Source organism: Miscanthus floridulus, chromosome 8 (genome assembly GCF_019320115.1).
Source record: "Miscanthus floridulus cultivar M001 chromosome 8, ASM1932011v1, whole genome shotgun sequence".
NCBI lineage: Eukaryota > Viridiplantae > Streptophyta > Magnoliopsida > Poales > Poaceae > Miscanthus > Miscanthus floridulus.
Genome location: NC_089587.1, coordinates 1,738,614 through 1,755,983, shown reverse-complemented (window position 1 = coordinate 1,755,983; position 17,370 = coordinate 1,738,614). Strand labels below are relative to the sequence as shown.

Genomic DNA, 17,370 nt, shown 5'->3' with positions numbered 1-17,370 from the left:
AAAGGGAAGGAAAGGAAAGGGAAGTCAGCCCACGAAAGGGAAGGGAAGGGAAGTCACGTGACAAGCATGAGGAGTTGACTGATGATACTCCTCAGCCCACTGCTCAGCCCCCCTGCCCAGCACGGATCTCATCTCTGCATCCAATTTCTCTCGCTGGAGCACACCAGAAGCAGCATCAGGTGACAGGGAATGGGATCAACAACAATGTCCCTTCCATCTTTCCCCGTCGTCCTCCTGCTCCTCCTCCTCGCCACCGCCGCCGCCGCCGGAAGCAACAAGGCTGAGGAGGAGGTGGACGACCTCCAGTACCTTATTGACAACTCCGACGACATCCCCGCCAACGAACCCGACGGGTGGCCTGATGAGGGCGACGACGACGACCTTCTCTTCCAAGATCAGGACCAGGACCTCCTGGGCCACCAGCCGCAGATCGACGAGACCCACGTCGTGGTCCTCACCGCCGCCAACTTCTCCTCCTTCCTCGCCGCCACCCGCCATGTCATGGTTGAGTTCTACGCCCCCTGGTGTGGCCACTGCCAGGAGCTCGCCCCGGAATACGCCGCCGCCGCCGCGCATCTCGCCGCCCACCCTCACCAGGCCGACCTCGCCCTCGCCAAGGTCGACGCCACCGAGGAAACCGACCTCGCCCAGAGGTACGACGTCCAGGGCTTCCCCACCATCCTCTTCTTCATCGACGGCGTCCCCAAGGACTACAACGGCGCCAGGACCAAGGACGCCATCGTCGACTGGATCAACAAGAAGCTCGGCCCGGCCGTGCAAAATGTCACCAGCGTCGACGAGGCCGAGAGGATACTCACCGGGGATGACAAAGCCGTCCTTGCCTTCCTCGACACTCTATCCGTACGAACGAACCATTACCCTTCTAAATTATTTTTGGAGTATTTTCTGTTCATCACTTCATTTTAGTTCCTACACTTTGACAGGCACTAACCACCTTTCAAATCCAATTATTATTGAGTTTAACTGACAGTGTCCGTACAACACATCTTAAACCTGAAAGGCACAGCAGCTAGTATAGGATTTTTCTCGGAGGAAGAAACCAAGCCTGCTTCTTATTATATATGCTAGTTTTTTTTTTCATCACACTTGAATAATATAACCTGCAAGTGAGGTTAAATGTTCTACTTCCATGTCCTGAGGACCAAAGTTAGTGGCTGAAAATAGCTCGCAACAGCAAAAATGATTAGTAGATGATGACTTGTATGTTGAGACCGTGGACCCTTTTTTAATTATTATTGGAACTTCCTTCTTTTCAAATGCTATATAGGGTGCTCACAGTGATGAGCTTGCTGCTGCTTCAAGGCTGGAAGATAGCATCAACTTTTATCAGACTACGACTCCCGATGTTGCTAAGCTTTTCCACATCGATGCAGCAGCAAAGCGGCCATCCATAGTACTGCTGAAGAAAGAGGAGGAGAAGTTGACCTTCTATGGTAGGTGTCTTCATCTCTAAGTCATTCTAGATTTCAGTATCAGCCTTCGTTTCAAAATTTTTTTGCACCTATTAACAGATATAATTCAATGTGCATGATGCAGATGGGGAGTTTAAAGCATCAGCCATTGCCAATTTTGTGTCTGCTAACAAGCTTCCTTTGGTTACCACACTAACTCAAGAAACTTCCCCTTCTATTTTTGGCAATCCAATCAAGAAGCAGGCATGTCATGTTGCCTACTATCGGATCTCTTTTCTGTATTCTAACATTGTTTTGTCCATATACTGTTCCTTCACTGAGATACTGTCTTTGTTTTGCAAGTCAGATTTTACTATTTGCTGTTGCAAGCGAGTCCTCCAAATTTCTGCCCATCTTTAAGGAAGCAGCAAAGCCATTTAAGGGAAAGGTAATTCTTTCTGTTTGTTAGAATTTATATTTGGTAATTAGGATTGTAATCCAGTATTGTCGTATGTGTCTAGGGAGGCAACTTGCCCCCAAAGTCTCTGTACTCTATATATACCGCCCAAGAGGCTCAATCAGTCTAATCACACGCTATTAGCCTCAGTCTGACCATTTGCGATGCTTCTGCTATGTCTGTATACCTCCCGAGAGACTCAATCAATCTAATCTCATGCGATTAAGCTCACTTACATTGTTGACCCACTGATTTTGTTTGGACCTCTATCCTTTGCTTTGTTCTATGTTCAAGTTATTCCAACTCTTTGGTTGTTTTTCCTTGTCCTATTTTTTTTTGTTCTTAATACTTCTTGGTGTGAGTGTTTTGTGAATCATTGATTAGGTGTGTTCACGTATATGCAGCTATTATTTGTCTTTGTGGAGCGAGACAATGAGGAAGTTGGTGAACCAGTTGCCGACTACTTTGGTATTACTGGACAAGAGACCACAGTAATACCTTTTTTTCTTACATCATTAACCTGGTTTCATGTCTTTATATTATTATTTTGTAAATTCCAATTGCATTCCTCTGCAGGTTCTTGCTTACACTGGTAATGAAGATGCTAAGAAATTTTTCCTTGATGGTGAGGTGTCACTTGAAGCCATTAAGGTAATTGCTGAAATATATTATGCACCGTATGAGAAATAAGAACTAATGGACTAGTGCTAATGGTTAACAGTGAGTGTTCGTCATGTTACTAATTTGAAGCTGATTTGTGAGTTTCACTAACCATTACTTGACTTGGTTTTCTGTCCATGTGTTTTTCTGTTGAGTAAAATGGATCAACGGTGTCATGTCCAGGCCCCCTAAGCACCGTAAATGCAGATTTGGTCCCAAAACTTGTTAAGTGTGCTGTGTGCCACTTGAGTGCAAATCTTCTTAGAGCGCCCCAACAATGCCACCTCAGCTCCTAAACTCTATCATTATCCTTGGTGCCTGGAGCATTTGGAAACACCGGAATGACTGTATCTTCAGTGGGGCTGCACCAAGCATTGCCACGGTCTTGAGTCTAGCTAGGGATGAAGCTCATTGGTGGTGTATGGCAGGAGCAAAGGGTCTATCCTTGCTCACTGCTAGGGGCTTTTAGTTTTAGCTCGCTCGGTCGTTGTACTTCCAGAAATATGTGATTAAGACTTAGAAAACTGGGAAGGTGCGGAGGTGTGGGCGTGTGTGTTTGGGTCTATGTATGACTCCTTTTCTTCTACTAATACAATGATACGCAGCTCTCCTGCGTGTTCGAGAGAAAAAAAAATGCCACCTCAGCTGGCCATATAGGATCCTTGTCATCATTTTGCATATGTGGAGGGGAGAAGGAAAGAAGAGAGAGGAAAGCTAACTACTAGTTAGTAGCTAGTCTATAACACACTTAAAGAAGCGTCAGCATTTAATACCCCTATTATATGTAGACCCGTATTTTTTTGAAGAGCGTGCTATAGGTAGTCCATTGGAGAGCTAATGTACTGTGCTCTCTATTTCTTACATGGACAATCTTATAGCTAGTAACTATCTACACTGTTCGAGGTCTCTTAATGAATTTGCACTTGCCTATGTGGCAAACCAGTGTGATCCTCTCTCTCTCTCTCATAGATAGGCACACCAATCCCCTAGTTTCAGTATTTTGTCACTGATGTGGGATTCTGCTAGTACTAGGGAGGTGGGACTAGGGAGTTGGTGACATTTCTTTACAAAACCTCATCTATTTAATACCTACAATATTTCGGCTCTTGACAGGACTTTGCTGAAGGTTTCTTGGAAGACAAGCTTACACCATTCTACAAGTCTGAACCAGTACCTGAATCTGTGAGTCTCAACTCATGAAAATTATCTGATATATCCCTATTCTTCACAAAGTTCGCATTACTGAGACATTGTACTTGTGTTTCCACACAGAATGATGGGGATGTCAAAATTGTTGTTGGGAAGAATCTGGATCTAATAGTTTTGGATGAATCAAAAGATGTACTTCTGGAGGTCTATTCTTGGCACTTTGGCAGGCATTTAAGAAAGGACATCGGCATGGTTGCCCCCACTTTGTGGGCTAATTTTCCCTCGCTTTTTTTCTTTCACTTTGCACCGTTGCCCCAGCTGTTCTCAATATGTTTTCACCATTGCCAATACTTTGCTTACACAAACTAGGGGCAACGGTGCAAAATTTCAGGAACAGCAGGGGCAATGTTGCAAAGTGACAAAAGGAGCGCAAACTCAGCTTTAGGCACAGTGGGGGCCAGCCATGCATTTATCACTTTATGAAAATAGGACTTGTTTGTTACTAATAATGACATGCCGTTTGGATGTAGATATACGCACCATGGTGTGGGCACTGTCAATCGCTGGAGCCTACTTACAACAAACTAGCCAAGCATCTACGTGGCGTTGACTCCCTTGTGATAGCTAAAATGGATGGTACTGCCAATGAGCATCCACGTGCAAAGGTTTGTATTACTGCCTTCGATGGTTGATTTTGGCTGACCATCCGTTTTCTTGAAAATGGTTTGGCTTTAGGATTTATAAAAACTGTAATGCTAGAAAAATGTGTTTTAATGACAATATCTATAGCCAATGCCAACTTTATAATTTTGAACATATCTATGTTCATATTTTGTAGTGTAGTGCAGCACGGATCTAAAGCTAGCATTAAAAAAAACACCATCAAAGGGAGCACTAAGTTTGCAAGGCACTGCAATGTCTAAAGTTTGCTGGCTATGCCATTAGTAGTCATGACACGTGAACATCATTTGCCTTTCTTTTTTGCTCAAAGTTGCATTGTCTTATGATGGACAAAAGAATATATGGATCTGTTCCTGGTCTGCTGCTTTATGCATGCCAGAGTGTATTTACTTCCCACCTCTGTGCCAGGGTAGTGCAAGCGGTAGAGTCTTACCGCCTGTGACCGGAAGGTCCCGGGTTCGAGTCGCGGTCTCCTCGCATTGCACAGGCGAGGGTAAGGCTTGCCATTGACACCCTTCCCCAGACCCCGCACAGAGCGGGAGCTCTCTGCACTGGGTACGCCCTCTGTGCCAGGGTAGTATGGTACTATATGTGAATCAGTATTTTGGTAAATGGTAATTTCCAAGCAATGCCAAGGGGAGCTTGTTAACTTAGATTTTTTGATCCAGTACTTGTGAGAGAACCTGGACGCACGATGACACTATGGATTAAGGCCTATGAATCCTATGATGCAGCTTATTTGCTTCACTTGCCATTCCATACATGGTGATGCTTTTGAGTGTTTATCACAAGCAAGCACTACTTTTTCTCTCTGCTGGACACACACATGCACAAAACAAAACAAATAGTTTTTGTTCGATGTTGCCACACATGCCCTCATCTTTTTGTCACATATATATAGCTGATACAGGGCTATTATTCTATTAACCTGCCCATGATCAGTGCGGATCCCAGAAATTGTCTTGGACCAGGGTTGACTCAGTTAAATTAGTCTTAGTCTTTTGTGATTTTATAACCTTCTACACATTTTATTAGTAGCTCTAGTGATGTTTTCTTGTCCAAGACCAGGGCTGCAGCACGGGCAGCCCGGACCGTAGATCCACTACTGCCCATGATATCCTCCTAATTAATGCAGTTAATGGCTCATATGATCTGTCCATTATTGTCGTTAACTACAAGCTGAAATCTAACTAGCACTAGTAGCAATGAACTTAGATACTAGCTGGACTTGGACACATGATTATTTCGAACAGCTTTAAGTGTGGCTCTTATTGTAGACATAATTTGGTAGTCTGCTTAGGTTGTCTTCTTGAATTTCAATGCATGGGAAATGTGATTAACTGTTTGCTGATATGCATTATGTTCAGTTTTACTACCATATTTGCATGATACAAATCTGACACTTGGGTTCCTGTTACAGTCTGACGGATACCCAACGATTCTCTTCTATCCAGCTGGGAAGAAAAGCTTTGAGCCTGTAAGTGCTTATAACTCTATCGTTTTACTTGTTGATGCGTGGTATCTGTTAGGCATTAATCACATTATTCTCAGCAGTGCTATCTTTATGCATTGTTGGGACTGCAGCTAAAACAGAAGCGCCTATCTTAGGTGCAATATGAAGCTAGCTTACTCCTGGCTAACATGATTCTTGCATTGACAATCCTCCATACCTGTAAACATTTCGTGATTTTTCATGGCGGTTATGCTTATTTATGCCCTACGGACTATGGTGTAGATCACTCTCTGTGGTCGAAAATTCAGTTCACTGTTAGTATTTAGTGACGTGAGGAATTGCAGATCCAGTAGATTAGTGGTTAAGATCAAAAGAGGAGCTGAGAAATGGCCACGAAACACCATGGCTAGCCAGTAAAAGAGTTTATTAATTGTTTGTCACATAGTCTCGAGCTTCTCTGAAAAAACCAATTTGTAGTTTTAGGAGAAGCTTAGCTCTCCTCAACCATGTATTAGTTGACCAGGCAACAGGAAAACGTTTGGGGTCGCATGCATCTCCTAAGGTATGAACATTGACTGATTCCATGTGTTGATTTGTTTTTGCTATACCTTTTCAGATCACTTTTGAGGGGGAGCGGACAGTGGTAGATATGTACAAGTTCATCAAGAAACATGCTAGCATCCCTTTCAAGTTGAAGCGCCAGGAGTCAAGAACCGAGAGCACTCAGACGGAGGGTGTGAAGAGCTCTGGTACGAACCTGAAGGACGAACTGTAGGGCATTGAAGTATCATACATGGCAAGGATCACCGTTGATTGGGTGTTTCTATAAACCCTTCCTGGTCCTTGCCTATATACTACACCCCTATCAATCTATCACGATTTCCCGAGACCTATTCGCTCTCACATGTAGCTGATGGTTGGCTGTTAGTTTTGAGGTGGATGTGGATCCTCCTCTGCAATCTTCCCTTCCCTTGCTGGATGACGAGGGAGGAGAAATCAGTACTAGTAGAAGAAGAGTGGTCAGCTTGAGGATTTAGAGGAGTGAAATTGGAACAGATCGGCATATATATAGTCAAATAAAATTAAATATTTTTCCCTTTATCATGCTTCTGTTTTGCTGTCTTTACTTTGCTTTCAGTTTTGAAGAAAGATGGTGCTCGGATTTATACCATATAGATGGAGGTCACGGAAAACAGAAGGTGCGTGGAGCTATGAATTATTATATACTCCCTCCGTACTCGTATTAGAGGTCGTTCTGGGCGAGCCGCTCATTTTCGCAAAGGAAGTCGCCCAGGCTGCATGGGGCACCAGATGGACACGTTAGCTCCGTTCCCGCACGCCCGCCGCCAGCATGGCTCGACAATGAATTAATCACGGCTCTTCGTTTTGTGCACGCTCGCTCGTGTCAAGGCTCTTCATCATGCGCACTCTTGCCTCCCGTAGCACGCACTCGCCGCCAGTTCGTCTCCCGCAGCACATGCTCGCCGCTGGCGCCATGAAGCTCGCTCGCGCCATGGAGGAGGTGCTGGACTCCGTCGAGATGCTGGACACCGTCGAGCAAGCGCTGGACAACGTTGAGGTGATGGACTCCGTCGAGCAGACGCTGGACAACGTCGAGCCGCTGGACATCGACGAGGCGGTGGACTCCGTCGAGGTGCTGGACACCGTCGACGTCGTGCCGGACTCCGTCGAGATGGTGCCCGACTCCGTCGAGTCCCTGTGTCCTCGCTGCGGCACTTTCCACGCTGGCGGCGCCTTCGGAGAAGCCTGCTTCCAAGCTCGCCGCCACACTCGCAGGTGTGCGCGTTGTGGCCTTTTACATGAAGACTACGATCTGCCAGCAAGGTGGTTGCATGGCATGGAAAAGTTTGATTGTGAGTTCTATGTTACTGATGTGGAGAAACTTCAAATGGATGGTGACACAATACTGCTACCTGACGACGTTATCAAGAAGTTGGACGAGATCTACAATATGAAGAAGTTGGAAGATGCAAAGATGAAGCAAGATGCAAAAGAACAGTAAGATACATGTCCCATTCTGTCGACTTAACATGCATGCAAAAACTAATTTGCTACTAATAGTACTCTTGCTTCGGCTAGCATGCTGCAAAGACTAACATGCTTGCATCTCTTCTTCTAATTTGCTGCAGAAAGGCTAGCAATGGCTTCGGCTAGCAATGAAGCTTCACAAGAGATTTGCAATGGCAGCCTATCTTCTCTCTCTAGTTTTTCTTTTTGCATGTGAGGAATCTTCAATTTGTTGCATCCTTTAATCTTCATGGCTTCCTTCAAAATAGTTTGAAGTGTTACAAAAATCTTGTTTGCTTTCTATGGAGAGTACTCTAGGAATGCCTAAAAAATGTGTTGAAGAAATCAATCAATTAGTTGTTCAAGAAACAATGAAACAAGTGCATTATCTTGGTGTATGAAACAATTGATCATTACCTGTTGCACTGCTGGAACTAGATCGTTTATTGTTTTTGTATCCTTCTTGTATAGAATTGCTTGAATAGCTCGAAAAAACTCCAAGTCTAGAATGTTAAAATCCAGAGAATTGGGTGGTTGACAAATGAGGCGAATATCAAACCCTTCTTGCTTAGCGGCCTCACAAAAAAATAGGATCATCCAATTGCAAATGGAAAGGTGCATTGTCTTGTTGTATGAAAATTGACTTGTTGACAGTTTCTTTTGGCCATTTGGCTCGAATGGCAGGCATCACTTTGTTTACCATGAAATCTCTAATCATCTCTCTTGTGATTGAAGTAATTGGCTTGATTACTAGTTCTCCACGAAGACGATTTTGACCCCTTCTAACAGCATGTCCATAAGTGATAAGTGGAAAACAACCTATTTTTCCATAAAAACACACTCTCCATTCCTAAACCTTGGCCGAGCAACAACACACAAGAACATGAGCCTAGAGATGTAATTCTTGTTTTTACAAGTTCGATGTGGTTCATCTTCCTCGGGTAGCAAATAATATTTCTCAGATTTTTGAGAGAGGTAGAACCATTTTTCATCAATGTACACAAAGTCAAAAAAAACCTTAAATCTAGGATCATCAACCAAACCCTGCTCAATCATATCAACACACCACTTCAACCTAGTCTTCTTGTTAACATCTGTGAGGTATGGTTTAATGCTACTAGAGTGACGCCTAAGCAAACCTTTTTTTCAAATACCTTTGTATCCTAGCTTTGCTCATACCAAGTTTACTAGACACATCTTCTATGGTCATTCTTTGCTTGAGAGGAATGTTGCGTAGTAGTTCCAAATCAAGAGGGACTACCTTGCGGCCACATCTACCCTTCTTTTTACTTGCAACCACAACCGGAATATTTTGAGCAAGTTGGTGAATACCTCGCTTCCATAGGCGCTGAACTGATCGAATGTGCAGTCCAAATTGGTCAGCAACAATTCTTGTATCCTTCTTGGCTAGTTTCTCATTCTTGCTTCTAGCCAACAATGCTTGATAAACTTGTTTTCTAACGTCTTCTGTCATTTCTTTTCTTCGATGGTTTGCTTCAATGGGAGCAGCATGTTCTAGTAAAAGAAAAAAATGAATCACTTGTTAGCCACAGCTTACATTAAAAATAAAAAAAAACTAAAAGAACAAACGGAGAAGAAATTATCAGCCACTGCACCAAATTCATCTAGCGGCAGGTTCAAATCAAATCATGTCAAAATTAGAAGCAATGATATGAGAAACGATTGAGAGGAAGAGATAGCACAGTACATGCACAAGAGAAGAAGTAATACCGTTGCCATGCTCCAACGGAGGGTCGTTGAGATCAAGCGCAGCATCGCCATCGTCATCTGGCTCGTGCAGAGCAAAGCCAATGTGGCCGTCGTCATCTTCAGGCTCATGCAGAGCAAAGCCAGTGCCGCCGTCGTCATCTTCAGGGTCGTTGAGATCAAACTCAACGTGGTCGTCGTCGTCTTCGGATACAGGCTTGTTAAGATCGAACATAGGAAATGAATCGGCCATGTGTAGCTAGACTAGAGAAGATGGCTCAGTACATGAACAAGAGAAGAAGTGGCATGGAGAAGAGAGAAAGCAAGTTGGCACAGTAAATAAGCACTCAGGTGACCCCAAACGTCGGTCATGCAGCCATCCACCACCCATCAGCCATCCAAACGAGCGCGTAGGCAAAAACGCGCCATAGTACGAGCGCCACGACAAATAATTAAGAAAACGAGCGCCATGCAGGCTCCCCTCCGCGCGCCATGCAGTCTAGGCCGAAAAAATCGAATCTGAGCGCGCACCATGCACGGCAAAAACAGTGTCATGCAAAATGAAGACGGCAGCAAAAAAAGTGCGGCGGCCAGGAGTCGAACTCGGCTAGCCAGAGCCAGCCTCGATGCGCTAGCCATATGAGTTGGGAAGTTTTCTCGTATAGAATGCACCCGCAGCCCTATTTAATAGGGGCAGACTGAAAAAAATACCCCCTAATTAATCACTTTTTGGTATGCACAAATATGTCATAAACGACCTCTAATACGAGTACGGAGGGAGTACACATACAGACAAACAATGCTAGCTGGAGCTGGAGCGAACTCCCATGGAATGGAATATATATACAGAGAGATCTGATGACGACTGGATGATACTATAGTGAAGGGGAGCGCTCTATGCATGAGCAGGAGGCAGAGCGATCTCAATGTCTGGCTCCGCCACTGCCACTGCCATTGCCACTGGTGGCCCCCCGTCCCTGGAACTGGAACCATGGCCCTGAGCGTCGGCAGCTGTAGCGGTTGTGGTGGGCGATGCCACAGCGTGCCTGGCCCTCCATCTGAGAATCCGGAGGAGGGCGGAGTTGGTGCAGATGGCGACGCTGAAGCCCGCGAAGGTGGACAGGATGATGGCGATCACGGCTTGCATCCGCACCTGCTTGGATTGGTTGATTGGTTCACACACCACAGCACAGCACAGCAGGATGATGACATGATCAAATGCGTGGACAGTGGTAGAGAGATGCATGGACCTAAAGTCTAAAGATGATGGATCAAGCTAGGTTCTTACGTATCTGTAGAAGATGTGCGTGAAGAGCACAATGAAGAGGAACTGCACTGCAGAGTAGATCCATACATATCTCCTGGACACCATCTTTGCTGTGGTTAGGGAGGAGAAGAGGCCAAGGACGCAGGCGAAGGGCAAGGAGATGGCCAGAGCCGCCGTGCCATGGTCGCCGACCTGCATTTCCATTTTCATTCTGATCAGCCGCTGTTCCAGGAAGGAGGAAGCAGAAGTAGAGAGAGCAGGCAGCAAGCAACTGACCAGCAGCTGTTCCAGGAAGCAGAAGTAGGCGAGCATGCTGACGATGACGAGGATTGGCGTGCCGTGCCACACCCTGTAGCTGCTGTATCTGCTGGTGGTGGTTGCGGTAGGATCACCAGCACCACCATCAGCTTGCGTAGTGCCCTGCAGCAGCTGCGCCTGTGCCTGAGCCAGAGCCACCGCGGCCTGAACGACGGATGGTGGACGGGCAGGGTCGTCAGGGTCCGGCAGGCGCCGCAGGGTGACTGGAAGGTTGAGCACCTCCTGGCTGCACACGTCGCAGGTGCCGTTGCCCTTGATGCTGAACCACTTGATGGCGCAGGCCCTGTGCGCCAGGGCCAGCTCGCCCTTGCAGCAGCACTCCAGCTTGAGCACCGCCTCCTCCGACAGGGCTACCATGCAGATGCGGCACACCGCCTCCTCGGCGGCGATATCTTGTTCCTCCTGTTGTTCTTCTTCCTCCTCTTCTCCTCCGGCTGTGGCGCTTGCGGCCTGATCTAGAGGAGGAGGAGGATGAAGAGGAACACGCAGCGGAACCAGTCTGAGCCGCCTGAGAGAGCTGGAGTCTGCCACTCTCCTCGACCCTTTTCCTTTTGCGGTGCTGCTGAATCGCCTGGCGACGCTCGTAGCTGGCACGGACTGCGAGCGGCATACCTGCTTCAGCTTCTCCTCCTCGTCCTTGCTCTTATCCTTGGCAGCACCAGCACCGGCACCGGCAGCAGCAGCAGCAGCATCATGCTCGAGTTGGTGTTGATCAATAATGTAATCCTCCAAGGTGGAGCTGGACAGGGATGCGCCGGCGGGCGCCCATATTCTGAAGTTGAAGATCTTGGAGAAGGACAGCGACCGGCCGCCGCCGCCGTCTGCTTGCTGGCTATGACATGCTTCATCTGTTGATCTCAGGCTGCGTGCTGGCAGAAGGCAGCTCGTCTGCTTATGCTTATTCCCGGTGGGTGAGGACGAGGACGAGGACGAGGAGGAGGAGATGTCGTCGTGGTTGACTTCTTCTTCTTCTTGATGGCCCTGCACCTGCACCTGCCCCTGATCATCTACAGCTACAACAGATAATAATAATGTGCCGCCATGTTCCAGCATGGAAAGGCTGCCATCGTCTCCCATCGGCAAAGTGGAGCCCTGCGCGCACAGGCAGCAGATCGAATCAATCGAATAATAGGCTAGCCTGCTGGACGGATCGAAATTAAAGGCAGCTCTGATGAAGATGAACATGGAGAGAGCTCCAGGTCGAGCTCGAGCGAGCAACTGATGGATATGATGGGTGTTGGATCGACAAGGAACGATGGAAGCAGCCCACCCACCCCACCCAACGTACCTGTGGTTTATGATGAACCATGGCGACGCGACCTGGAGCCTGGAGGAGATCGGAGGTAGCTGTGTCTGTGTGTGTGGCGAGCTCGATATCGAGGCTGGAGCACGAGCAGTGACGGCTTGCGACGACGACGATAGGATTGCAATTGCAATTGAAGAAGAAACCATGCATCATATATCATCATAGTATCATGCACCCGGCCACCTGTGGATGTGGCTGTGGTGCTGCTGCTTGCTTCCCCAATTAATCCAATCCAGAATTAATAATAATCCCTGGTACGCGTACGGTACTGCCACTCATGGATGGTATTATTGGTAGATATCTAGGTTTAATTTCCATTGAAAAGCAGGTTGTTTGGTTGGTTAACCGTGGCTGGCATGTCACTCGATCACGCGGGCGGCCGGGGCGTTGCTATTATTTGGTAGCGATGGAGGGAACTGAATAGCTCCAACTACATGAGCAAGAGCAATGCAATTAAGCGGTGGATAGAGACGACGTACGGTTCAGACGACTATTCTCTAGCTAGCTAGCTCATCTATCCAGTAAGCTAAGCTAAGCAATCAAGCAGCTTGCAGGACACGATCGACGGCGGCGTGGTTACGATTACGACTTTGGGATGATGGAGCTACATCAGCCAGCTACTAGCTCTCTAGCTGAGTGGGAACGGGAGAAAGAAACAACCAAGCTGCTGCCTGCCTTCTGGTAGTTAGTGTGTGTTCATTTTGACATCGAGTTGGCTTCGCACGCGACGCGACTGTTGAGCGAGACCACGACACTGACACGATTGACTAGCTAGCTAATTGCAACTACCATCTCACACTCACACTTTACTCTCTGCCTGGCCTGCTCTTTTTCTTTTGTTCAATTCGCACGCAAAATTATTTTGGGTGAATATAATTCCGACTGATTCGGGGGAACCGGTCGGTCGGTCGATTTTGGAAGAAACCCGGCCACCCTCATTCTGGGAGCCTACTTCTTCCCAAATTGGCTAAGCCGGTTTACGAAGCTTTATTCAATTGTAAAATTGGGTTTCATTGTGTTTTAGTCGTTGAGATGATCGATCGAGGTGCACATATATACACCCTGTTCGCCTAGTTGGGGCTGGGCTGGAAGTGGCTGGAGTGGGCTGATCATTTCAGCCCAAACCAGCTGGTATATATACCAGCCAGGCCGCTGCTGGTCTCCCTCTCCCTCTCCCATTCGCTCGCGCCACCCTAGGGTTCCTCCTTACCAGCCACCTCCGCAAACTCCGGCATCGCCCCCTCCCCTCCGATCTCACGCAGCGGCCGCCCTCAACCTCGCGCCATCCCATCGGGGCTCCCCCATCCGCCGCAGCCAAGCTCGGCCCCTCCTATCGGACCTCCCACAGCCGCCGCAGCCAAGCTCAGAGCCTCGCATCGGACCTCTCGCATCCGCCGCAGCCAAGGTCGGCCCCTCCCATCGAACCTCCCGCATCGTCCGCCTTCCACCTCTCCCACTGCACCTCCCGCATCCGCCGCCTCCAACTCCGGCAGTCAGCCTCAGTCGTATCCCCAACCGCACTCACCCTTCAGATCCGCCCGTCTCCGAATCCGTCCTCGGCATCATGCTCCTCCAACCAGCTCCGCCCGTTTGTCGGTCGCCGCTAGGGTCGTGGCCGCCAAGGTCGTCATCGTCTCCACCGCCACAACCGGTAAGACTTCCGGATCTGTGTGCATTTCCTTTGTGAAATGGTCTGCCCGAGGATGGAGTATGGGGTTACGACGGAGATTCGCATTTAGGTCTATGGATTTTACAAAGTTATAGTTCTGGTACATTTATTTATCTTTTCATTGGATTGTAGAACACTAATTCAAATCGTGTTTTGAGAACTATTGAACTCGGCTACGTTTGCGTGCAGTCTAGTAGGAAATGCTCAGGGTGACCTTATGACTTACATTAACTATAGTAATAAGCGCCATTGCTATTAACTAATCTAGATAGTAATATATACATTCTGATGAGGCTGTACGGTAGCAGCAGATTAGTGTCATGGCCTATCTATGGTTTGCAAAGCATTTTTAGTTAGATAATTAATATGGTGCCTTTGATCAGACAAGTTAGAATACATATAATCATGTTTTCTTAATATTAGGTCTCGTCATTTGAGGTTAATCCTTGAACGGAAGTCTATGTTTGTAAGGATATTGTTTTTATTCGGTGCTATGAAGCCGTGCACTTGTGTTGCCTCTGTAATGCACATGTTCATACATTTCATAACTTACTTTGTCGTATTCCTTCGTTGTAGGAACCTTTGTGCAGTACCATCTGCGCACCGCTCCCTACGCTGGCACTGTCATCCTCGTCGTCCTGCTCGCCTACTGCACGACCGCGGTACATCCTACGTCCGCGATCATCCAATCATCCATTCAAGGTGAGTTCAACTCCGACCCTTTCTCATTGGACTTAGTTTTTGTGTGAGCGCGTACATTTCTGCTTGCTACTCAATCCATGGTCCTACTATACACAACCGATGCGTACATTGCTGCCATTCAACAGATGCATGATCCATGTGCGAACTGAAAAACAACGCATTCCAAACTGCTGCTCGACATCTGTCAAAATGAGAAGAACCAATACAACTGGTGTAAACAGGGCCCAAGTAAGGAAGGGTGGAGGAATGTGTGCCAGGGTTGTAGGAATGCAGGGCTGCCGTACGACGAGAAGTAGATCCGCAACAAATTCACTGACATGAAAAAGAAATTCCTCAACTGGCAAACCCTACAGAACAAAATAGGCCTCGGGCGGGACCCTACCATAGGAGCAGTTGTGGACAAGGACTTGGCACCCAACCACACCGAAGGAGGTAGCCACGAAGCGGTAATGCCTCTTCCCTTTCCTTTGTCATTATGCACTAATCCCAACATGTGGTCTTATTTGTCCTTTTCCACTAATCCCAACATATGGTTACCATTATGCAGGAACCGAGTGCAGATGCAGGAAACTTTGGAGACCCCCCCTCGCCCACTTCGATGAACTATGGGCCCTTTTCGGGGATCATCATCGGGAGAGGGGGACATTCAATGTTGTGGGTGGTGTTCAAGATGTAACACGCACTCCCCCAGGACACCCTTCGTATCGTTTGGCCATTCTAGTGCCGGAGCTTCCTCCAAAAGGGCCACGACGGACAATGAAGTCAACAGCCCAAAGAAAGCAAAGAGGTCGAAGGAAGTTGGAGAGTACTTGGCCGACATATCTGACAACATTAGGGCTAGGAGTGCAAAGCCCACTGAAGCAGAGGAGATGGCTGAGGTCATGCAAATGCTACATGACGACGGTGTCTCCCAAAAGTCAGAGCTGTTCCTTATGGCATGTGACCTTTTTCAGAAGAGGGGGTGCCGCGAACAGTACAAGAACATCGATGATAGAGAAGATCATCTCACTTACATCACCTGCACCTGGAAGAATGGCAGAAATGCCGGCAGCAAATAGCGTCCCCGATAAGCAGTCGCGTGTTTGAGTGAAGCCTACCTAGTTTGTTGTAACACCCTCGGTGTTACATTGTACAGTTTTTCGCTATCACACTACATAAGCATCATATTTGTGTATACATGTTGGTATTATAGGGTATAAAGCAATTTTTGAAACTTGAAGCGTTCATTTGAAACAGGAAACGAGATTACATTTCATGCCGCATGGTGTTACTTAGGGTTCTTAATGATTTTTTATTGAACAGAAATGCTATAGGACGCGTATGTGAACTTTCATAAAGTTGGTAGTATAAACTTCATAGGTGACGGTGAAATACTTGCGGTCGGAAATGGGGTTCGCTAGCTAGTGTGTCAGGTAGTTTGGGAAAGGAATGCGACGCGAAACCATTCGAAGTTTAAGTCATTTCGCGTAAGTTTGAAAATGGGTCGACGAAGCCATGTTCGGCAATTTTTGTAGAGCGATCGGGTTAAGAAGTGGCGAGATGTTTTGGCACGGTTGGCTAGCCCTAGGTACCCTTTTGAGTGTAGAACAACTGGTTTGGCGTTTGGAGCATTCGGGTTGGAGTTTTGAGCTGCTTTAAAAAGCGTGTAGGTCACCTATTTGTGAACTGTGCCAGCGCTGGCCGTGGTCACCCTGCTCGGCTCTCGGTGTTGCCGCGCCAGCGCTCGTCGTCACCGCGTCTACTGCCCTGCGAGCACACCATGCGCGGGACACTGCACCGGTCGTCCTCGCCACTAGCATCGCCCTATGGACCATGCCGCGCTGCTGCCTTGGCATGCCGTGCAAAGCTCTCGCTCGCGCCCTACCACACGGTCCCGCATTGCTGCACTGCGCTGCACTGCCGTCGTGCCTGTGTGCACCGGCCACGCGCATGGCTGCGCTGCTAGCCAGGGTCCCTACTGCTACGCCCTGGCACGCGCTCGCGCACGCACGTGCACTGCACCGGTGGGCCCTGCTGCTCTGCCCGTCGTCGCGTCCGCTTGCGCCGTTCTGGTGTCGCCGTTCGCCAGGCACGCTCACGAGCACCACCTGCGCATCCCTATTGTTGTTGATGTAGCGTAGCTACACCCGCGTGGGAGGGCCGTCTAATTTCGCTAGCACGCCTGTGTCCGCTGCCACGTTTCGTCGCTACCTTCCTGGTCCTGCCACCCTCTGCAGCGATCAGTGTCGGGTCACTGTCGGCGTGCGTACGGTGCTGTGTGGTGATGTCTTATGCACGCCTCACTGCTCCCCATCGCCCGTGCGCGCTTGTACCTTGCGTTGACGGCCATGATAGTGTCGAGCCAGGCCATGGTCTTCGCTGTCGCCTTGGCCGGCGGGGCCATTTCCTTTGATTCGCCGTGATGGCAGCACCATAATTCAATTAGTTGCGTCCTCGGCCCCACTGGGTAGCTAGCCGCACAATTGAGCCCACCTCGCTGCTTGTACCGCCGCACAGTGCCTCAATTTGGAATCGCCGCTCCGTCGGGTCCTTAAGACCAGACAGGCATGCTTCGTCGGCAG

The 17,370-nt window shown here is 48.0% G+C and overlaps 3 protein-coding genes across 6 annotated transcripts; 2 read left to right on the top strand and 1 right to left on the bottom strand.

Moving 5' to 3' along the window:
- The first annotated feature begins 78 nt into the window (after positions 1 to 78).
- Positions 79 to 6,916, top strand: LOC136475492 (protein disulfide isomerase-like 1-4). The gene is made up of 11 exons (XM_066472970.1): positions 79 to 861; positions 1,289 to 1,454; positions 1,558 to 1,676; positions 1,780 to 1,860; positions 2,274 to 2,360; positions 2,446 to 2,520; positions 3,643 to 3,711; positions 3,802 to 3,882; positions 4,209 to 4,343; positions 5,780 to 5,836; positions 6,429 to 6,916. Exons 1-11 carry the CDS (start codon positions 190 to 192, stop codon positions 6,585 to 6,587), a joined length of 1,701 nt encoding a protein of 566 aa, XP_066329067.1. The 5' UTR covers positions 79 to 189; the 3' UTR covers positions 6,588 to 6,916.
- Positions 6,857 to 12,867, bottom strand: LOC136475491 (uncharacterized). 4 transcript variants are annotated; one of them, XM_066472966.1, is made up of 7 exons: positions 12,421 to 12,867; positions 11,091 to 12,224; positions 10,836 to 11,006; positions 9,572 to 9,764; positions 8,258 to 9,355; positions 7,747 to 8,164; positions 6,857 to 7,646 (listed from the first exon to the last, which is right to left on the bottom strand). In XM_066472966.1, exons 1-5 carry the CDS (start codon positions 12,589 to 12,591, stop codon positions 8,970 to 8,972), a joined length of 2,055 nt encoding a protein of 684 aa, XP_066329063.1. In that variant the 5' UTR covers positions 12,592 to 12,867; the 3' UTR covers positions 6,857 to 7,646; positions 7,747 to 8,164; positions 8,258 to 8,969. The 4 variants fall into 4 exon arrangements, with proteins under 4 accessions (XP_066329063.1, XP_066329062.1, XP_066329064.1 ...); XM_066472965.1 differs by having other exon boundaries at positions 6,857 to 8,164; XM_066472967.1 differs by having other exon boundaries at positions 6,857 to 8,098.
- LOC136475494 (uncharacterized) lies at positions 7,233 to 8,078 on the top strand. The gene is made up of 2 exons (XM_066472972.1): positions 7,233 to 7,831; positions 7,963 to 8,078. The coding sequence occupies exons 1-2, from the start codon at positions 7,233 to 7,235 to the stop codon at positions 7,985 to 7,987; spliced, it is 624 nt and encodes a 207-aa protein (XP_066329069.1). The 3' UTR covers positions 7,988 to 8,078.
- Positions 12,868 to 17,370: the final 4,503 nt, after the last annotated feature.

Coding starts and splice junctions, on each gene's coding strand:
- LOC136475491 (XM_066472965.1), bottom strand. CDS start 12,591: ATGATGCATGGTTTCTTCTTCAATTGCAATTGCAATCCTATCGTCGTC. Junction 11,007..11,090: donor GCTTCCTGGAACAGCTGCTG/GTCAGTTGCTTG, acceptor ATGGAAATGCAG/GTCGGCGACCATGGCACGGC. Junction 9,765..10,835: donor CGCACATCTTCTACAGATAC/GTAAGAACCTAG, acceptor GATCTTAACAAG/CCTGTATCCGAAGACGACGA.
- LOC136475492 (XM_066472970.1), top strand. CDS start 190: ATGGGATCAACAACAATGTCCCTTCCATCTTTCCCCGTCGTCCTCCTG. Junction 862..1,288: donor CCTTCCTCGACACTCTATCC/GTACGAACGAAC, acceptor AATGCTATATAG/GGTGCTCACAGTGATGAGCT. Junction 2,361..2,445: donor TTACTGGACAAGAGACCACA/GTAATACCTTTT, acceptor ATTCCTCTGCAG/GTTCTTGCTTACACTGGTAA.
- LOC136475494 (XM_066472972.1), top strand. CDS start 7,233: ATGCGCACTCTTGCCTCCCGTAGCACGCACTCGCCGCCAGTTCGTCTC. Junction 7,832..7,962: donor AAGCAAGATGCAAAAGAACA/GTAAGATACATG, acceptor AATTTGCTGCAG/AAAGGCTAGCAATGGCTTCG.